We start from the raw sequence: 21,129 nt of genomic DNA on the forward strand, positions 1-21,129 counted from the left end.
AGGTTGCTGGGAGGGTTTTTCAGTGGAGCAAGGGTGTCGGCGCAGTCGGTGATCCACTGTGTGAGGTTGCGGGCTCCTTCGCTGGGGTCCGTGGTGTTGGTGGGAGGGTTTAGGCGCAAGGAGGTGGTGAGTTGGTCGGTGGTGATCTTGCTCCAGCATCTTCGGGGGGTTTGTTGAGGGCGGTGGTGGGTCGTTGTTTTCCTGAAGTTGAAGTGTACCCAGCTGTGGTGGGTCCAGTGGAGCTCGGTGGTGTGGCTGAAGGAGATGTGGTTGCTGGAGGAGAAGACAGGGGCGAGCGTGTGGCCAGCGTAATGGGTGGGGATGTTGACCAGTTGCTTGAATCCTAGGTTGGCGAGGTTGTCTAGTAGGGCGGTGGTGTTGTTGTCCTGGTCGTTCTCCAGGTGGAAATTGAGGTCTCCTAGGAGGATGTAGTCGGGGAGGCGAGGGCGAGTGGGCTGATGAAGTCTGCGATGGCCTCGCTGAAGTGTGAGCGTGGTCCCAAGGGCAATGATGCATAGTTGAGATCACGTCACCTGGGCCACCCAGAATGTAGAAATGCAAGATAAAATTGATACCCATAGAAAGAGTAGAGAAATTTTGCCAGTTTTCAACTCAATCATTTTAAAGGCAATATAATATCTTTAAAGTAACAAGTGAGGGAGTGAATCCTTGCCATGATTGTGTGTGGTCCAATTGAAGTATTGCCATTTTCCAGTTGCTTCGCTATAATAGCGATTTTAAGAGATAACAGAACCTTCTGTACACGAGTTCATTATAAATTTCCCACTCCCCTTGTCTGTTTATGTGTTTTTATTTGCAGGTACCTTGTGACCTAATCAGGAGAAGGATTAATAGATCCCTTCCCTCACCTCTCCATATAAGTAGACAATACCATTTATAGGAGATCACATTCACAGAGATGCCCTCGGTCTCTACACATCCTGCACTCCGGTCCTGATGAAAGCCCACTTGACCTATTCAGGCAACCAAGGGCTGAAACATGTCGACCTCTTTTAAGCACTAATTGAAGTGTGCGAGAGTCCTAATCAACTCTCCCTACACACCACACTAATTGTTTATCCTTATCTCGAATGCCGACCTAATAAAGAGCATTTTCTGGCTGTACGAGATGTTAACTCCTAGTTAAAACACCGAACACATCACTGATCACTACTGTTTTTAACCAAGGGTAAACCTCCGGCTGGAGGATGTATAACCACTAATCCTATGATTATGCAGACACGTGATCAATAGCGGAGAAACAAGATATACCGCTTTTCCACCAGTTTTGCACGTGAATGAGGGTTTTTTATTTGGGACACTTCAGTACACAACCTGCATACCCTGGTTATGCAGGACAAGTGATCCTTCCCTATGTTTTCATTCATCCATCAGGGACCAGTGAAACAAGATCTGGTAGACAGTTGCTATAAGTGATGGAGTTAAGATGCATCTACAATTGAAGTTCTGAGTAACTTTATTGCCTAACTACTACTCAGATCCTGATTGGCACTACAGGGTGCCATGCATTTTCCCAGTGTTCTTGGAGGGTGGGGGCCAGTTTTGTTGTTGGAGAATGGTTGACTGTGTTTCCTGCCGGCAGCACTTTAAAAGTAAACAATGCAAAACAAATGGTTGCAAAGCAAACTTGAAGACAATCTTTTTGCATTGAGGTGGTTCTTGTTTTCTGCAAGGTCACCACAAGAAGCGCAGACCTTCAGGACTTTGAGCAGGAATAGTAGAGGTCTGCTGTTGCTCGTCTCAAAGAGTCTTATACATACATGATAAAGACTCTTCAAAATTCAAAACAGTGTATTTCTTTATAACCAGGGCACAAGTCGAGGGTACACACAAGTGGGCGGCATCCACCCACTGTTTTCCCAGGGTGGATGCCATCCAACCTGCCAAGTAGTTGTGCCCCACTGAAAAATATGCTGAACTCGTTCCGGTGTAATTTTGAAGTCGCATATCAGCCTTCATAGCTCACTGTGCTATTTTAGAAGTATTACAATACAACTGCCAATAAAAACAGGATCTCTGTGTTCAAAGCAGTATCCCACTTACCTATCTGCATAAAATAAATTCTGCCATCTGCATGTTACATGATGTGCTTTGCAGGACACGCATTAACCCTCTATGCTAATTTGAGTCAAAACTGGGGCTAGACAAAACACAGCTCTTTCCAGCAAATCTGTTAACCACCAGATTTATCTTACCATAATTACTATTCCCTCAGATTTACTAGGAACACAAAGATCTCCGTAGCAGATGCCTTTACCCCATAAGAAATTTAAAAATTCTAACTTTGCAACCAATTAATCAGAAAAGATTATGGGCCATATGTATAAAAAAAGAGTTTTGTGATTCCCAAATTGCAATAAGAGATTTGCAAAATGCAATGTATGCAGGATTTGCAAACTTTTTTGCGAATACGACATATTCCTTATTTGCGAATCGCAAATTGAGAATCGCAAATAAGGAATACCTTCCCATTCATTCCTATGGGCTAGGGTGCCCATAGGAATGAATGGGAAGACATTCTCACTTTGCAATTAATAATTAGAGAATTGCAATTTGAGAATGCAATTTCAAGGTTGCAAGGGTGCCCAAAGGACACTCTGTTGCACCCCAGAAATATGCATGTGTGCACATTTTGCGCACATACATGCCCTAAGGGCATTTATGCGCGACATGTGGCACTTTAAAAAAAATCAAAAGTGCTTTTTAAAGAAAATCGCAAATTACCACCAACTTAAAGTTGGTAGTATTTTGCAATTCCTTAAGGCCAAATAGCAAATGTCTGGTGCCTCCAGAATTCCATTTAAAGAATCGCAATTTGCAATTCCTTAATTGCATTCGCAAAATAGAGAATTGCAAATTTTGCGATTCTCTATTTTGCAATGTCCTTTTGGGATGATGCATCCCAAAAGGCTTTTTCCCATTTGCAAATGTGCAGATTCTGAGAATCTGCCTTTTGCAAACTTGAAAAAGGCTTGATACATATGGCCCTATATGCCATGTGTCTCTTTGTTGCCAAATTCTTTGTTGCAGAGTTAAAAAAATAAATATATAAGTTGAGTCCCAGATTTTGCGCTATGGTTTTGTAGCTTTACTGGCACAACTCTGACCCAAAACTGGTTTGGGATCTACAGTGCAACACAAAGCCTGTTTGTGTGGCTTTGTTTAAAAAATAAAAATTAAAAAATAAGACAAGGCAGAACTTTGCCCGGCCTTGCTTTACCTTGTCTCATGTAAGCTAAATGGGAGCGGTGAGTTGGCGTTCCTGTGCATTCACCCATGTATTTTGATGCAAACCTATATTTACAAAGAAGTGTAACATTGGTTAGCAATAAAGTGATAAAACTACCTGAGGGTATACAGTCAAAATATCGAGTTTTTATTATCGATTTGCAATAATATCGATTAAAAAATATAGAATGGACACAATATCGACTGGACAGAATATAGACTACAAATATATCGAATAGGATAGCATTAATATCGAATTAAAAAATATAGAATGAACATAATATCGAATGGACAGAATATAGACTACAAAAATATAGAATAGACAGAATATAGACTACAAAAATATAGAATGGACAGAATATAGACTACAAAAATATCGAATTTGGGGTAGGTAAGTTAATATCAATTTTTAAAGTGTTTTTTATGTTGCTATATGTTTGAAAAGTGTATATTTATTTTATTATTTATATTAATTAATTATTTTTATGGTATTTAATTTTTGCGTAATATAATTCTGTAGCGGGTTGTGGATTTATAGGGGAATAGGGTGGGAAGTAATTTAATTATAATTAATTAAATATGTTAATTTATTTATTGGTATTTATTTTGAATTAATTATTAATTAATTATTAATTGGTAATTAATTAAAATATAATTGGTAATTAACTTAAATTAATAGATTAATTGATAAATATGTTAATTTTAGTAATTTATTTTCAGTAGAGGGTTGTGGGTTTATATGGGAATAGGGTGGGAAGTTATTTAATTATAAATAATTAAATATGTTAATTCATTTATTTGTATTTATTGTGGAATAATTGTTAATTAATTATTAATTGGCAATTAATTAAAATATAATGGGTAATTAATTTTAATTAATGTATTAATTGATAATTATGTTAATTTTAATAATTTAGTTTCTGTAGTGGGTTTATAGGGGAATAGGGTAGGGAGTAATTTAATTGTAAGTAATTCTATTTTTAAATTGTTCTTTTTATTTTATCAAATGTTTAATTATTTTCTAATTGTTAATTAATTTATTGTTAATTGGTAAATAATTTGTATTAGTAGGTAATTATTTTTATTATTAATTTTTATTTGCATTTTTAATTGATCAATTAATATAGTATATAAAAGTGTTAAGTATTTTAATTAATTTGTAATTGGTATTATTATTTATTTTATTTTTATTTATATATGAAGTATTTACTTTCCCTATTGTTGCACTCCGTGGAGTAGGAATAGACATTTTTACCCTCCTGCTATCCAATGCTTTCCCTACTGTTGCACTCACTGGAGTTGGAATAGTAATTTTTACCCCTACGCTATCTAATGCTTTCCCTACTGTTGCACTCTCTGGAGTGGGAATAGTCATTTTTTACCCCTACGCTATCCAACGCTTTCCCTACTGTTGCACTCTCTGGAGTGGGAATGATAATTTTTACCCCTACGCTATCCAACGCTTTCACTACTGTTGCACTCTCTGGAGAGGGAATAGTAATTTTTACACCTACGCTATCCAACGCTTTCCCTACTGTTGCACTCTCTGGAGTGGGAATAGTAATTTTTACCTCTACGCTATCCAACGCTTTCCCTACTGTTGCACTCTGTGGCATGGGAATAGTAATTTTTACCCCTAAGCTATACAGCGCTTTCCCTACTGTTGCACTCTCTGGAGTTGGAATAGTAATTTTTACACCTATGCTATCCAACGCTTTCCTTACTGTTGCACTCTCTGAAGTGGGAATAGTAATTTTTACCTCTACGCTACCAACGCTTCCCCTACTGTTGCACTCTCTGGAGTGGGAATAGCAATTTTTACCCCTACGCTATCCAGCGCTTTCCCTACTGTTGCACTCTCTGGAGATGGAATAGTAATTTTTACCCCTACGCTATCCAACGCTTTCCCTACTGTTGCACTCTCTGAAGTTGGAATAGAATTTTTTACCCCTATGCTATCCAACGCTTTCACTACTGTTGCACTCTCTGGAGTGGGAATAGTAATTTTTACCCCTACGCTATCCAACGCTTTCCCTACTGTTGCACTCTGTGGCGTGGGAATAGTAATTTTTACCCCTACGCTATCCAGCGCTTTCCCTCCTGTTGCAGTCTCTGGAGTTGGAATAGTAATTTTTACACCTACGCTATCCAACGCTTTCCCTACTGTTGCACTCTCTGGAGTGGGAATAGTAATTTTTACCTCTACGCTATCCAACGCTTTCCCTACTGTTGCACTCTCTGGAGTGGGAATAGTAATTTTTACCCCTACGCTATCCAGCGCTTTCCCTACTGTTGCACTCTCTGGAGATGGAATAGTAATTTTTACCGCTACGCTATCCAACGCTTTCCCTACTGTTGCACTCTCTGGAGTTGGAATAGTAATTTTTACCCCTACGCTATCCAACGCTTTCCCTACTATTGCACTCTCTGGAGTGGGAATAGTAATTTTTACCTCTACGCTATTGAAAGCTTTACCTACTGTTGCACTCTCTGGAGTGGGAATAGTAATTTTTACCACTATGCTATCCAACGCTTTCCCTACTGTTGCACTCTCTGGAGTGGGAATAGTAATTTTTACCCCTACGCTATCCAACGCTTTCCCTACTGTTGCACTCTCTGGAGTGGGAATAGTAATTTTTACCTCTACGCTATCCAACGCTTTCCCTACTGTTGCACTCTCTGGAGTGGGAATAGTCATTTTTACCCCTACACTATCCAGCGCTTTCCCTACTGTTGCACTCTCTGGAGATGGAATAGTAATTTTTACCCCTACGCTATCCAACGCTTTCCCTACTGTTGCACTCTCTGGAGTTGGAATAGTAATTTTTACCCCTACGCTATCCAACGCTTTCCCTACTGTTGCACTCTCTGGAGTGGGAATAGTAATTTTTAACTCTACGCTATCCAACGCTTTACCTACTGTTGCACTCTCTGGAGTGGGAATAGTAATTTTTACCACTATGCTATCCAACGCTTTCACTACTGTTGCACTCTCTGGAGTGGGAATAGTAATTTTTACCCATACGCTATCCAGCGCTTTCCCTACTGTTGCACTCTCTGGAGTTGGAATAGTATTTTTTACCCCTACTCTATCCAATGCTTTCCCTACTGTTGCACGCTCTGGAGTGGGAATAGTGATTTTTCCCCCTACGCTATCCAACACTTTCCCTACTGTTGGACTCACTGGAGTGGTAATAGTACATTTTAAGAAAAACAACAGTTCCCTTTTCTTACATTTTATAGAGGTATAGGCCCCTCTCAAAGATTTTTACCACCAATATCAAGGATGAACCGTATGTTGTAACCAGAGTTGCATCAAGATTGACAAATTTACAAATCAAACAATTTTTTTTAAAAAAAATTCCTATCTATGTCACCTCAGGCCTAAGCAATGTAAAAGAGTGCATTCATGGTTTTTTACCCAACACTAAACTAGTGATAATATGCATGTACACAGGAGAGTTTTGTTAAGAAAAAAGAATTTCTTTATTTGATAATGTTACCGACCATATAGATTTAAAAACAAAGTCCTTCACATTTATTCAATCATCACAATTACAATTTAAAAATACAAAAAACATGAAATGTGTCGACGCGGCGTTTCGGTGATGTGGGTTGTCACCTTCTTCAGGACAAGAATTCAAATTTAAAATCACTACTTGGTAGTTCAGTAAATCGCTTTTGTCAATGGGCGATATCCGTAATTCTTTAAAATAAAATTCTGATTCTTGTTGCTATATCTTTCAATCGGGGTGACGTATACGTTTATTGTACCCCTGCGAGTTCTTTGAATCAGCAAGTCATGTTCTCTGGATCATTCAATTGCGATCCTGGAGTAGACGGTCGTTATAGCTTCTTGCCCAGCCGTTTTGTTGTGAAATACTCGTGTATATATTTGTTTTCTTTGTCTATATGCTCGCACTGTTTATTTGAAGGGCGGCTTTTTCTTTAGACTCTGAACGCTCTTGAGTTATTCGAGCGGTTTTACTTGCGTCTCGGGTGGGCTCCTGCAACGACCGTCCTTCCGGGCTGGGAATCTTTCTAACGAAACTTGAGGGGGCCCCCTGAAAACTACATGCCTCCGTGCCAGTCTAGAGCTCTCAGGTCAGTGACCCGCCATACATCAGGGGATGCGGGCTATTGTTACGCCACTTTCACCAATACAGCCGTTATAAGTAACACTGGATGGTGGAGTTAAAGGTTGGGCTTAGTCTGCCAGCAGGCTATCATAGGTGGTGGTCCAGTCATTACAGGGTCCCTGCCATCAGTAAACTTGGGAAGTTTGCCTAATTTTAGGTGGGTTTCCTGATGCAGACTCCTGTCATGATATACATCGGGACCACTCATCGTTCAGTTTTGACAAAAGTGCATCCACTGCTCCTTCTCATTTCCGTTTTAAAACATTAGACAATGTGACAATGCAGTATTTCAAAAGCAGATGTAACTACAAAGAGCAAATTTTGATAATACATTTTTATCAGTAGACAATAGGGAAACCACCTTTACAAAGCAACTTATACAATGCAGTACCATTACAACAAAACTTTTACAACGCAACATCCATTACAAAGCATGCCATTACAACGCATGACACTACAACGCATACCACTACAACGCATGTCATTCCAACGCAGTCATTACAACGCATACCATTACAACGCATACCATCACAACGCATAGTACCCTTACACTATCCAACACTTACCCTACTGTTACACCCCCTGGAGTTAGAATAGTAATTTTTACCCCTACACTATCCAACACTTACCCTACTGTTGCACCCCCTGGAGTTAGAATAGTAAATTTTAACCCTACACTATCCAACACTTACCCTACTGTTGCACCCCCCTGGAGTTAGAATAGTCATTTTTACCCCTACACTATCCAACACTTACCCTACTGTTGCACTCCCTGGAGTTAGAATACTCATTTTTACCCCTACACTATCCAATACTTACCTTAAATGCAATGTAATGGTATGCGTTGTAATGGTATGCATTCTAAAGGTAGTATACGTTGTAGTGGAATGCGTTGTAAAGGTAGCTTTTAAAAATTCGTTGTAATGGCATGCGTTGTAATGGAATGCGTTGTAATGGATGTTGCGTTGTAAAAAATGTGTTGTAAAGGTAAGTGTTGTAAAAGTATGCGTTGTAACGTCATACATCCTTAAGAGGCATTGCATAGCTTCATACATACTTTGACACCAATTTCATCACAGTCTCTCTCTCTCTCTGTCAGTCAGTCACTCTCTTTCAGTCAGTCTCTCTCTCAGTTAGTCAGTCAGTCTCTCTCTCAGTCAGTCAGTCTCTCTGTCATTCAGTCTCTCTTAGTCAGTCAGTCTCTCTCAGTCAGTCTGTCAGACAGTCAGTCTCTTTCTCTCTCTGTCAGTCTGTCAGTCAGTCGGTCTCTCTCTGTCAGTCTCTCTATCTCTCTCTTTCTGTCAGTCAGTCAGCCTCTCTCTCTCAGTCAGTCAGTCTCTCTCTCTCAGTCAGTCAGTCTATCTCTCTCAGTCAGTCAGTCAGTCTCTCTCAGTCAGTCAGTCAGTCTCTCTCTCAGTCAGTCAATCAGTCAGTCAGTCTCTCTCTCTCTCTGTCAGTCTCTCTCTCCCTGTCAGTACCTCTGTCTGCCAGTCTCTCTCTCTCTTTCAGTCTCTCTATCTCTCTCTTTCTGTCAGTCAGTCAGACTCTCTCTCTCAGTCAGTCAGTCTCTCTCTCTCAGTCAGTCAGTCTATCTCTCTCAGTCAGTCAGTCAGTCTCTCTCAGTCAGTCAGTCAGTCTCTCTCTCAGTCAGTCAATCAGTCAGTCAGTCTCTCTCTCTCTCTGTCAGTCTCTCTCTCCCTGTCAGTACCTCTGTCTGCCAGTCTCTCTCTCTCTTTCAGTCTCTCTATCTCTCTCTTTCTGTCAGTATCTGTCTCAGTCAGTCTCTCTCTTTCTGTCAGTTAGGCTCTCCCTTTCTGTCAGTCAGTCAGTCTCTCACAGTCTCTCTCTGGCATTTTCTCTCAGTCAGTTAGGCCCTCCCTCTCAGTCAGCCAGTCTCTCTCTCTCAGTCAGTCTCTCTCTCTCTCTCTGTCAGTCAGTCTCTCTCTGTCAGTCTCTCTCTGTCAGTCTCTCTCTCTCTTATTCTCTCTCTCTCTCTCAGTCAGTCTCTCTCTCTGTCAGTTAGTCTCTCTCTCTGTCAGAGTCCCAGTCTCTCTCTCTCTCTGTCAGAGTCCCAGTCTCTCTCTCTCTCTCTCTCTCTCTCTCTGTCAGTCTCTCACTGTCAGTAAGTCTCTCTCTGGCAGTCAGTCTCTCTCTGTTAGTCAGTCTCTCTCTTAGTCTCTCTCAGTCAGTCAGTCTCTCTCTCTTAGTCACAGTCAGTCTCTCTCTTAGTCAGTCAGTCTCTTTGTCCGTCCCTCTCTCTGTCAGTCTCTGTCTCAGACTCTCTCTCAGTCAGTCTCTCTCCCTGTCAGTCCTTCTCTCTGTCAGTCTCTCTGTCAGTCTCTCTCTCAGCCTCTCTCTCTCAGTCTCTCTCTCTCAGTAAGTCAGTCTTCCAGACAGTCTCTCTCTCCCTCTGTCAGTCTCTCTCAGTCAGTCATTCTCTCTCTCTTGCAGTCAGCCAGTCTCTCTCAGTCAGTCTCTCTCTCTCTCAGTCAGTGACTCTCTCTGTCAGTCTCTCTCTCTGTCAGCCAGTCTTTCTCTATGAATCTCTCTCTCTCAGTCAGTCTCTCTCTGTCAGTTAGTCTCTCTCTCTGTCGGCCGGTCTCTCTTTCTCTGTCAGTCTCAGTCTCTCTCTCTCTGTCAGTCTCTGTCAGTCGGTTACTCTCTCAGTCAGTCTCTCTCTGTCAGACTCTCTCTCAGCCAGTCAGTCTCTCAGCCAGTCAGTCTCTCAGTCTCTCTCTCTCTTGGTCTCTCTTTCTGTCAGTCAGTCTCTCTCTCTCCCAGTCAGTCAGTGTCTCTCAGTCAGTCATTCTCTCTCTACCTCAGTCAGTCTCTCTCTCTCTCTCTCCCCCAGTCAGTCTCTCTCTCTGTCAGTCAGTGACTCTCTCTGTCAGTCTCTCTGTCAGTCAGTATCTCTCTACTTCAGTCAGTCAGTCTCTGTCAGTCAGTCTGTCTCTCACTCTGTCAGTCACTCACTCTCAATCAGTCTCTCTCTCTCTGGTAGTTAGTCACTCTCTCAGTCAGCCAGTCTCTCTCTCTCTCTCTCTCTCTCTCTCTCTCTCTCTCTCTCAGTCAGTTTCTCAGCCAGTCAGTCTCTTGGTCAGTCAGTATTCAGTCTCTGAGTCAGTCAGTCTCTACTCTCTCTCTACTCTCTCTCTCTCCATTCTCTCTCTCAACTCTGCCCACTCTATCTCCACTGTCTCTCTCTCCACTGTCTCTCCACTGTCTCTCTATACACGTTCTCTCTCTCTACTCTCTATCTACTCTCTCTCCACTCTCTCACTCTCTCTCTACTCTCTCTCCACTGTATCCCTCCACTGTCTCCCTCTATTCTATCTCCACTCTCTCTCCTCTCTCTCTCTCTCTACTCTCTCTCCACTCTCTCTCCACTCTCTCTCCACTCTCTCTCTCTCTCCACCCCCTCTCCACTCTCTCTCTCTCCACCCTCTCTCTCTTCTCTCTCTCTCTCTACTCTCTCTCCACTCTCTCCCTCTCCAATCTCTCCACTCTCTCCACTCACTCTCTACTCTCTCCACTCTGTCTCTCCACTCTCTCCACTGTCTCTCCACTGTCTCTCTCTCTCCACTCTCTCTCTCTCCGCTCTCTCGCTCACTCTCTCTACCGTCTCTCCACACTCTCTCCACACTCTCTCTCTCCACTGTCTATCTGCACTCTCTCTCTCTCCACTCTCTCTCTCCTCTGTCTCTCCACTGTCTCTCTCCACTGTCTCTCTCCAATGTTTCTCCACTCTCTCTACTCTCTCTCCACTCTCTCTCTCCACTCTCTCTCCACTCTCTTTCTCCACTCTCTCTCTCTACTCTTTCTCTCTACTCTCTCTCCACTCTCTCTCCACTCTCTCCCTCCACTCTCTTCACTCTCTCTCCACTGTCTCTCTCTCCACTCTCTCTCTACTCTCTCGCTTTCCACTCTCTCTCTCTACTCTCTCTCCACTGTCTCCCTCCACTCTCTCTCCATTGTCTCTCTCTCCACTGTCTCTCTCTCCAATGTCTCTCTCTCCACTGTCTCTCTCCACCCTCTCTCTCTCTCTACTCTCTCTCTCTCCACTGTCTCTCTCCACTCTCTCTCTCTCCACTCTCTCTCTCCACTCTCTCTCTACTCTCTCTCTCTCTCTTCACTCTCTCGCCACTCTCTCTCCCTCTCCACTCTCTCTCCACTCCCTCCCACTCTCTCTCACAAAGTAGTATGCGTTGCCATGGGTGTCCGCAGAAAAGTTTCGAGGGGGCAAATTTTCAACTTCATCACCATCCCCTTGCACCCTTCTCCCCTCTGCCTTGCACCCTTCTTCCTCCCCCTTGCACCCTTCTCCCCCTCCCCCTTGCACCCTTCTAACCCTCCCCCTTGTACCCTACTCCACCTCTGTCTTGCACCCTTTTCTACCTTGTATCATTCTCCCCTCTGCCTTGCACCATTCTCCCCTCTGCCTTGCAACATTCTCCCGTCTGCCTTGCACCCTTCTCCCCTCTGCCTTGCACCCTTCTCCCCTCTACCTTGCACCCTTCTCCTCTCTGGCTTGCACCCTTCTCCCCTCTGCCTTGCACCCTTCTTGTGCCCTTCTCCCCCTCTGCCTTGCATCATTCTCTACCTTGTACCCTTCTCCTCTCTGCCTTGCACCCTTCTCTACCTTGCACCCTTCTCCTTTCTGCCTTGCACCCCTCTCCCCTCTGCCTTGCACCCTTCTCTCCTCTGCCTTGCAAACTTCTCCCCGTTGCACCATTCTCCCCTCTGCCTTGAACCCTTCTCCTCTCGACCTTGCACCCTTTACCTCTCTGCCTTGCACCCTTCTCCCCTCTGCCTGGCACCCTTCTTGCTCCCCCTTGCACCCTTCTCCCCCTCCCCCTTGCACCCTTCGAACCCTCCCCCTTGTACCCTACTCCACCTCTGTCTTGCACCCTTTTCTACCTTGCACCATTCTCCCCTCTGCCTTGCACCATTTTCCCCTCTGCCTTGCAACATTCTCCCGTCTGCCTTGCACCCTTCTCCCCTCTGCCTTGCACCCTTCTCCCCTCTACCTTGCACCCTTCTCCTCTCTGGCTTGCACCCTTCTCCCCTCTGCTTGCACCCTTCTTGTGCCCTTCTCCCCCTCTGCCTTGCATCCTTCTCTACCTTGTACCCTTCTCCTCTCTGCCTTGCACCATTCTCCTCTCTGCCTTGCACCCTTCTCTACCTTGCACCCTTCTCCTTTCTGCCTTGCACCCTTCTCCCCTCTGCCTTGCACCCTTCTCTCCTCTGCCTTGCACCCTTCTCTCCTCTGCCTTGCAAACTTCTGCCCCTCCCCGTTGCACCATTCTCCCCTCTGCCTTGAACCCTTCTCCTCTCGACCTTGCACCCTTTACCTCTCTGCCTTGCACCCTTCTCTCCTTTGCCTTGCACCCTTCTCTACCTTGTACCATTCTCCTCTCTGCCTTGCACCCTTCTCCCCTTTGCTTTGCACCCTTATCCCCTCTACCTTACACCCTTCTCCTCTCTACCTTGCACCCTTCTCCCCTCTGACTTGTACCCTCCTCCCCTCTGCCTTGCACCCTTCTCCCCTCTGACTTGCACCCTTCTCCCCTCTGCCTTGCACCCTTCTCCTCTCTGCCTTGCACCCTTCTTCTCTCTGCATTGCACCCTTCTCTCTGCCTTGCACCCTTCTCCTCTCTGCCTAGCACCCTACTCCACCTCCGTCTTGCATCCTTTTCTACCTTGCACCATTCTCCCCTCTGCCTTGCACCATTCTCCCCTCTGCCTTGCTACCCTTCTCCGCTCTGCCTTGCACCCTTCTCCTCTCTGCCTTGCACCCTTCTCCTCTCTGCCTTGCACCCTTCTCCTCTCTGCCTTACACCCTTCTTCCCTCTGCCCTGTACCCTACTCCTCTCTGCCGTGCACCCTTCTCCCCTCTGCCTTGCACCCTTCTCCCCTCCGTCTTGCACCACGTTCTACCTTGCACCATTCTCCTTTCTGCCTTGCGCCCTTCTCCTCTCTGCCTTGCACCCTTCTCTTCTCTACCTTACACCCTTTCCCCCCCCCGTTGCACCCTTATCCCCTCTGCTTGGCACCCTTGTCCCCCTCCGCTTTGCACCCGATTCACCCTCTGCCTTGCACCCTTCTACCCCTCTGCCTTGCACCCTTCTCCCCTCTGCCTTGCACCCTTCTCCCCTCTGCCTTGCACCCTTGTCCCCCGCCACCTTGCATCCTTCTCCCCCTCTGCCTTACACCCTTCTGCCCACTGCCTTGTACCCTTTTCCCCTCCGCCTTGCACCCTTCTCTACCTGCACCCTTCTCCTCTCTGCCTTGCACCCTTCCCCCCTTCGCCGTGCACCTTTCTCCCCTCTACCTTGCACCCTTCTCCCCCTCTGCCTTACACCCTTCTGCCCACTGACTTGTACCCTTTTCCCCTCCGCCTTGCACCCTTCTCTACCTGCACCCTTTTCCTCTTTGCCTTGCACCCTTCTCCCCTTCGCCGTGCACCTTTCTCCCCTCTACCTTGCACCCTTCTCCCCTCTGCCTTGCACCATTCTCCCCTCTGCCTTGAACCCTTCTCCTCTCGACCCTGCACCCTTCTCCTCTCTGCCTTGCACCCTTCTCCCCTCTGCCTTGCACCCTTCTCTACCTTGCACCATTCTCCTCTCTGCCTTGCACCCTTCTCCCCTTTGCTTTGCACCCTTATCCCCTCTACCTTACACCCTTCTCCTCTCTACCTTGCACCCTTCTCCCCTCTGACTTGTACCCTCCTCCCTTCTGCCTTGCACCCTTCTCCCCTCTGCCTTGCACCCTTCTCCCCACTGCCTTGCACCCTTCTCTTCTCTACCTTGCACCCTTTTCCCCTCCCCGTTGCACCCTTCTCCCCTCTGCCTTGCACCCTTCTCCCCTCTGCTTTGCACCCTTGTACCCCTCCGCCTTGCACCCTTCTCCCCCTCTGCCTTGCACCCTTCTACCCCTCTGCCTTGCACACTTCTCCCCTCTGCCTTGCAACCTTCTCCCCTCTGCCTTGCACCCTTGTCCCCCGCCGCCTTGCACCCTTCTCTCCCTCTGCCTTGCACCCTTCTCCCCACTGCCTTGTACCCTTCTCCCCTCCGCCTTGCACCCTTCTCTACCTGCACCCTTCTCCTCTCTGCCTTGCACCCTTCTCCCCTCTACCTTGCACCCTTCTCCCCTCTGCCGTGCACCCTTCTCCCCTCTGCCTTGCACCCTTCTCCCATCTGCCTTGTACCCTTCTCTCCTCTGCCTTGCACCCTTCTCCTCTCTGCTTTGCACCCTTTTCTTCTCTGCATTGCACCCTTCTCCCGTCTGCCTTCCCCCCTATCCCACCTCCGCCTTGCACCCTTTTCTGCCTTGCTCCATTCTCCCCTCTGCCTTGCACCCTTCTCCCATCTGCCTTGTACCTTTCTCTCCTCTGCCTTGCACCCTTCTCCTCTCTGCTTTGCACCCTTCTCCTCTCTGCCTTGCACCCTTCTCCCCTCTGCCTTGCACCCTATCCCACCTCCGCCTTGCACCCTTTTCTACCTTGCACCCTTCTCCCCTCTACCTTGCACCCTTCTCCCCTCTGCCTTACACCCTTCTCCTCTCTGCCTTGCACCCTTCTCTACCTTGCACCCTTCTCCCCTCCCCGTTGCACCCTTCTCCCCTCTGCCTTGCACCCTTCTCTCCTCTGCCTTGCAAACTTCTCCCCCTCCCCGTTGCACCATTCTCCCCTCTGCCTTGAACCCTTCTCCTCTCGACCTTGCACCCTACTCCTCTCTGCCTTGCACCCTTCTCCCCTCTGCCTTGCACCCTTCTCTACCTTGCACCATTCTCCTCTCTGCCTTGCACCCTTCTCCCCTTTGCTTTGCACCCTTATCCCCTTACCTTACACCCTTCTCCTCTCTACCTTGCACCCTTCTCCCCTCTGACTTGTACCCTCCTCCCTTCTGCCTTGCACCCTTCTCCCCTCTGCCTTGCACCCTTCTCCCCTCTGCCTTGCACCCTTCTCCCCACTGCCTTGCACCCTTCTCTACCTTGCACCCTTCTCCTCTCTGCCTTGCACCCTTCTCCTCTCTGCATTGCACCCTTCTCCCTGCCTTGCACCCTTCTCCTCTCTGCCTTGCACCCTTCTACCCTCTGCCTTGCACTCTTCTCCCCTCTGCCTAGCACCCTACTCCACCTCCGTCTTGCACCCTTCTCCCCTCTGCCTTGCACCCTTCTCCTCTCTGCCTTGCACCCTTCTCCTCTCTGCCTTGTACCCTTCTCCTCTCTGCCTTACACCCTTCTTCCCTCTGCCCTGTACCTTACTCCTCTCTGCCGTGCACCCTTCTCCCCTCTGCCTTGCACCCTTCTCCCCTCCGTCTTGCACCCTTTTCTACCTTGCCCCCTTCTCCTTTCTTCCTTGCGCCCTTCTCCTCTCTGCCTTGCACCCTTCTCTACCTTGCACCCTTCTCCCCTCCCCGTTGCACCCTTCTCCCCTCTGCCTTGCACCCTTCTCCCCTCTGCTTTGCACCCTTGTCCCCCTCCGCCTTGCACCCTTCTCCCCCTCTGCCTTGCACCCTTCTACCTCTCTGCCTTGCAAACTTCTCCCCTCTGCCTTGCACCCTTCTCCCCTCTGCCTTGCACCCTAGTCCCCCGCCGCCTTGCACCCTTCTCCCCCTCTGCCTTGCACCCTTCTCCCCACTGCCTTGTACCCTTCTCCCCTCCGCCTTGCACCCTTCTCTACCTGCACCCTTCTCCTCTCTGCCTTGCACCCTTCTCCCCTTCGCCGTGCACCCTTCTCCCCTCTACCTTGCACCCTTCTCCCCTCTGCCTTGCACCCTTCTAGCATCTGCCTTGTACCCTTCTCTCCTCTGCCTTGCACCCTTCTCCTCTCTGCTTTGCACCCTTCTCCTCTCTGCCTTGCACCCTTCTCCCCTCTGCCTTGCACCCTATCCCACCTCCGCCTTGCACCCTTTTCTACCTTGCTCCATTCTCCCCTCTGCCTTGCACCATTCCCCCTCTGCCTTGCACCCTTCTTCCCTCTGCTTTGCACCCTTCTCCCCTTTGCCTTGCACCCTTCTCCTCTCTGCCTTGCACCCTTCTCCTATCTGCCTTGTACCGTTCTCCCCTCTGCCTTGCACCCTTCTCCCCTCTGCCTAGCACCCTTGTCCCCTGCCGCCTTGCACCATTCTCCCCCTCTGCCTTGCACCCTTCTCCCCACTGCCTTGTACCCTTCTCCCCTCCGCCTTGCACCCTTCTCTACCTACACCCTTCTCCTCTCTGCCTTGCACCCTTCTCCCCTTCGCCGTGCACCCTTCTCCCCTCTACCTTGCACCCTTCTCCCCTCTGCCTTGCACCCTTCTCTCCTCTGTCTTGCACCCTTCTCCCCTCTGTCTTGCACCCTTGTCTACCTTGCACCCTTCTCCCCTCTGCCTTGTACCCTTCTCTCCTCTGCCTTGCACCCTTCTCCTCTCTACTTTGCACCCTTCTCCTCTCTGCCTTGCACCCTTCTCCCCTCTGCCTTGACTCTACCCCACCTCCGCCTTGCACCCTTTTCTACCTTGCACCATTCTCCCCTCTGCCTTGCACCATTCTCCCATCTGCCTTGCACCCTTCTACCCTCTGCTTTGCACCCTTCTCCCCTTTGCCTTGCACCCTTCTCCTGTCTGCCTTGCACCCTTTTCCCCTCTGCCTTGCACCCTTTTCTACTTTGCGCCCTTCTCCTCTCTGCCTTGTGCCCTTCTCCTCTCTGCCTTGCACCCTTCTCCTCTTTGCCTTGCACCCTTCTCCCCTCCCTGTTGCACCATTCTCCCCTCTGCCTTGCACCCTTGTCCCCCTCCGCCTTGCACCCTTTTCTACTTTGCGCCCTTCTCCTCTCTGCCTTGTGCCCTTCTCCCCTCTGCTTTGCACCATTCTCCCCCTCTGCCTTGCACCCTTCTCCCTCTGCCTTGCACCCTTCTCCCCTCTGCCTTGTACCCTTCTCCCCCTCTGCCTTGCACTCTTTTCCCCTCTGCCTTGTCCCATTCTCCCCTCCGCCTTGCACCCTTTTCTACCTTGCACCCTTCTCCCCTCTGCCTTGCACCCTTCTCTCCTCCGCCTTGCACCCTTCTCCCCCTCTGCTTTGCACCCTTCTCCCCCTCTGCCTTGCACCCTTCTCTTCTCTACCTTGCGTCCTTCTCCTCTCTGCTTTGCACCCTTCTTCCCTCTGCCTTGCACCCTTCTCCCCTCTGCCTTGCACACTTCTCCCCCTCCACCTTGCACCCTTCTCTACCTTGCACCCTTCTCCCCTCCGCCTTGCACCCTTCTCCCCTCCACCTTGCACCCTTCTCCCCTCTGCCTTGCACCCTTCACCCCTCCACCTTGCACCCTTCTCCCCTCTGCCTTGCACCCTTCTCCCCTCTGCCTTGCACCCTTCTCCCCTCAGCCTTGCACCCTTCTTCCCATCGCCTTGCACCCTTCTCCCCTCTGCCTTGCACCCTTCTCCCCTCTGCTTTGCACCCTTCTCTACCTTGTACCCTTCTCCTCTCTGCCTTGCACCCTTCTCCCCTCTGCCTTGCACCCTTCTCCCCTCTGCCTTGCACCCTTCTTCCCATCGCCTTGCACCCTTCTCCCCTCTGCCTTGCACCCTTCTTCCCATCGCCTTGCACCCTTCTCCCCTCTGCCTTGCACCCTTCTCCCCTCCGCTTTGCACCCTTCTCTACCTTGTACCCTTCTCCTCTCTGCCTTGCGCCTTTCTCCTCTCTGCCTTGTACCCTACTCCACCCCCTTGCACCCTTCCCACCCAATGGATGGGGCTGCCACCTGAAACAATAGCACTATTTCAAAAGCATGATGGACTTGGGCCGGCCCTGACTGGGCCCACACAGGACATACTGGCAATCCAGGGGGGAAAGTGCCCCCCCTTGCCCCACCTGCGGATGCCCCTGTAGCGTTCTAACAAGAGTGCTTATCTGAGGGCACCATTTTGCTGCCTCATCCCTTCTCATATGAGCATTGCCCTGGAGAATGCTGTCTCTGGGGTCCCCCACCCATCCTTGTCCTTGTCTCTTCTCAGAGGAACAGAGCCCTGTGGGAAATGCTGTCTCTGGGCCCCCACCACCATCCTCTTTGGCTGGTCGTTCTGACTGAAGAGAAACAATGTAAGTTGATACTTTGTTTCTCTTCAGTCAAAATGAGGGGCTCAGAGCAGGCTGCAGACAGCCTGCACCTGCTTTAGAGGGAGAGAGGCTTGCTTTAGCGCAAGCCTCTCTCACAGCTCTCACCGAACAGCTGAGGGGCCCCCATTTATTTACTTTAGAGTGGGGTCCCCCGCACCGCGGGGGCTGCGGGGGCGTTTGTTACGCCCCTGGTCAGCTAGACTATGTGTGGCCTACATTAACGCCTGCAGCCACGTGGAACATTGCTGCATTCCCTTTGCAGACTGTCGGCACTGGCAATAGACCCAGTGCCAGCAGCTTGATGTCTGCTTCTCCTCCTGGACTCAGTTGCAGGGGGCATTACACTGCTGCAACTTGTTGTCTCCTCACTGTCCCCCACATCACCTGCACCAGTATTGGCAGCCTGATAATTTAGGGGCACTTCAAGTGCAGTGGTCACTTTCACAAGCCCCTTTGACACATCACAGCTGCAGTGTGCCATCCCTTCCTGCATGGCCACGGAGCACCTGCAGAGCAGGGAAGTGGCAGTGGAGAGACAGTTCACTGCCTTTGTATGAGACTCCATTTTCTGCCTCTCCCTGCGCCGTGCCATCCTGTCCTCATCAAGCTTGCTGCACAGCAGCCTCACTGACTGGGACATGTCCCTCATGCCCTCAGCCATGTCCATCATGCCCTCAGGCAGTGTCGTGTTGATTGAGCAAATGCCCTTCTCTATACTCTGCATGTTTGCAGTCACGTGTCTTATCTGCCGCTGAACTGATTGGATTGCTTTCCCTTGCAGATGCTGGACCGGTAACATGTTCGCCTCGAGACCTGCAAACACACCATGCTCCTCACCCTGCAAAGGTGGACTGGGTTCCCTAGCTCTGCGGTATCTGGCACCTGTGTGTGATCGCTCTGTGTGGGACTGTGATCCTGCATTATTGCCATCCACTGGCACCGTTGGCTGTTCTCCACCCCTGCAGTCTTCCACGGACAACTCCATATCTTGGAGTCTGGCAACTGCATGCCTCCTGGGTCTTGATAATGCCAGTGGTGACGCTGCTGGTGATGCAGGTGGTGGTGTTGATGCCGGTGGTGGTGTTCTTGCCGGTGGTGGTGGTGATGCCGGTGGTGGTGGTGATGCCTGTGGTGGTGGTGGTGGTGTGGTGTAACCTGAAGTTGAAATGGCCTCCTCCGTTCTCTCCCTCCGGGGTGCCTTTCCAGCCTTGACATGTGCAGACCTGCGCGATGATGTGGACACAAATTGTACATTAGCTCACTTGTCAGGCAGCATTTTGAAACAATAAATGTTCATGTCTGCCAATCTATCTGACTGTCCTCTGCTTGCTTATAACTGATATTTGTCACATGCCTTTGTGTTCAGTGGGATGACTGTTATGATAGGTGTTACACTGACTACATCTCCCTGAATGCATTGCTTGATTTTACTACAATATGTACTGAAGTGGGATTCACAGTGCCTCATTGGGGAATGGAGTCAGGGAGTGGGGGGGGGGGCTTAGTGTGCATGCATTTTACCTTGATTGCTGCCAGCTCTTGCTGAGCTGTCTGCATCCCTGATCCCGCTGACGCTCTCAGGCTCAATGGTAGACTCCATCAACAGTTCCAATGGAGTCAGTGCAGGTGCTCTATTTCGTCCTCCACCTGTCAGGCAGGCTTGCTTCTTTCTTTTAGCCATCTTCTTCTTTGCCAGGCTCCTGACGTCGTACCACCTTTTCTTGAGTTCGTCGATTTCACGGTGGGTCACTCCAATGGCATTTACATGTTCCTGTATTCCGGTCCATATATTTCTTTTTTGGGATTCTGGAACTTGCAGGACTGTTTCCCAAACAGCTTTGTGTGTTCTCTTGCCACCTCCTCAATCACGAACTCCAGCTCCCTTTCACTAAATTTGAGTTTCCTTTTCCCTTTTGCACCTTCATTTTCACTCTCCTTGTTGGCCATTCTGCAGTTTGTGCCAGGAAAAGTTCTTTCAGTTGCTCCTGTGTTCTCCTCTGCAGTCCCTGCCTCTCCAGCAGATTCGCATTCAGTGAACCTGCATGGGTGTGGCCACTTCCTGTTTGGGGGTGGTGTGGATGCACAGGATTGGCTGATTCCTCAATTGCAGGGATTTTGAATTACAAAATCGGTATTTACAGACTCAGTAATACAGATTTGGTAATCCTGATCAGTATTAAGGATTCGGTATTTATTTTTCCAAATTTTACTGAATCTGTAAAAATTACCGATTTTTTACCTACATCGGAAATACTGATTTCTTAATACCGATTCGGTAAAATTCGGTATTAAGAAATCGGTATTTCACATTTACCTACATCTGGCCCTTAGTGCTGTAAATCTCCTGACCTTCTTTGGGATGTTGTTCACGTACCCCATCAGTGCCAACTCCGGGGTAGGGACCAGATCTAGCCCTATCATTTCCCCCAGTGTATGGTGTATTTCAGTTCAGTAGTTGCTGATTTTACTGCAGGTCCAAGTTAGATGTGCGAAGTCTGCGTGTGGGGATTTACATTTTGGGCAGCAATGTGGTCTGTCTGAGTCTATGTTGTGCGCCTTTTCAGGCATGATGTAAATCCTTCGAAGGAACTTGAAGTGGATACGTTTGTGGTGACTATTGAGGGAGACCGACTTAGTTTGCTGGC

At 48.6% G+C, this 21,129-nt stretch overlaps 1 protein-coding gene across 1 annotated transcript in view; it reads right to left on the reverse strand.

The window, feature by feature from the left end:
• The window catches only part of LOC147733411 (uncharacterized), a 42,181-nt gene extending 22,016 nt beyond the window's left edge, over window positions 1-20,165 (reverse strand). Inside the window, exon 1 of the mRNA XM_086956423.1 lies at window positions 20,006-20,165. Within this exon, the coding sequence (XP_086812549.1) occupies window positions 20,006-20,165 (160 nt within the window). The remainder of the gene's footprint in view (window positions 1-20,005) is intronic.
• Between the last annotated feature and the right edge of the window lie 964 nt (window positions 20,166-21,129).

Source organism: Lissotriton vulgaris, chromosome 2_1, assembly GCF_964263255.1.
Source record: "Lissotriton vulgaris chromosome 2_1, aLisVul1.2, whole genome shotgun sequence".
Taxonomy (NCBI): domain Eukaryota; kingdom Metazoa; phylum Chordata; class Amphibia; order Caudata; family Salamandridae; genus Lissotriton; species Lissotriton vulgaris.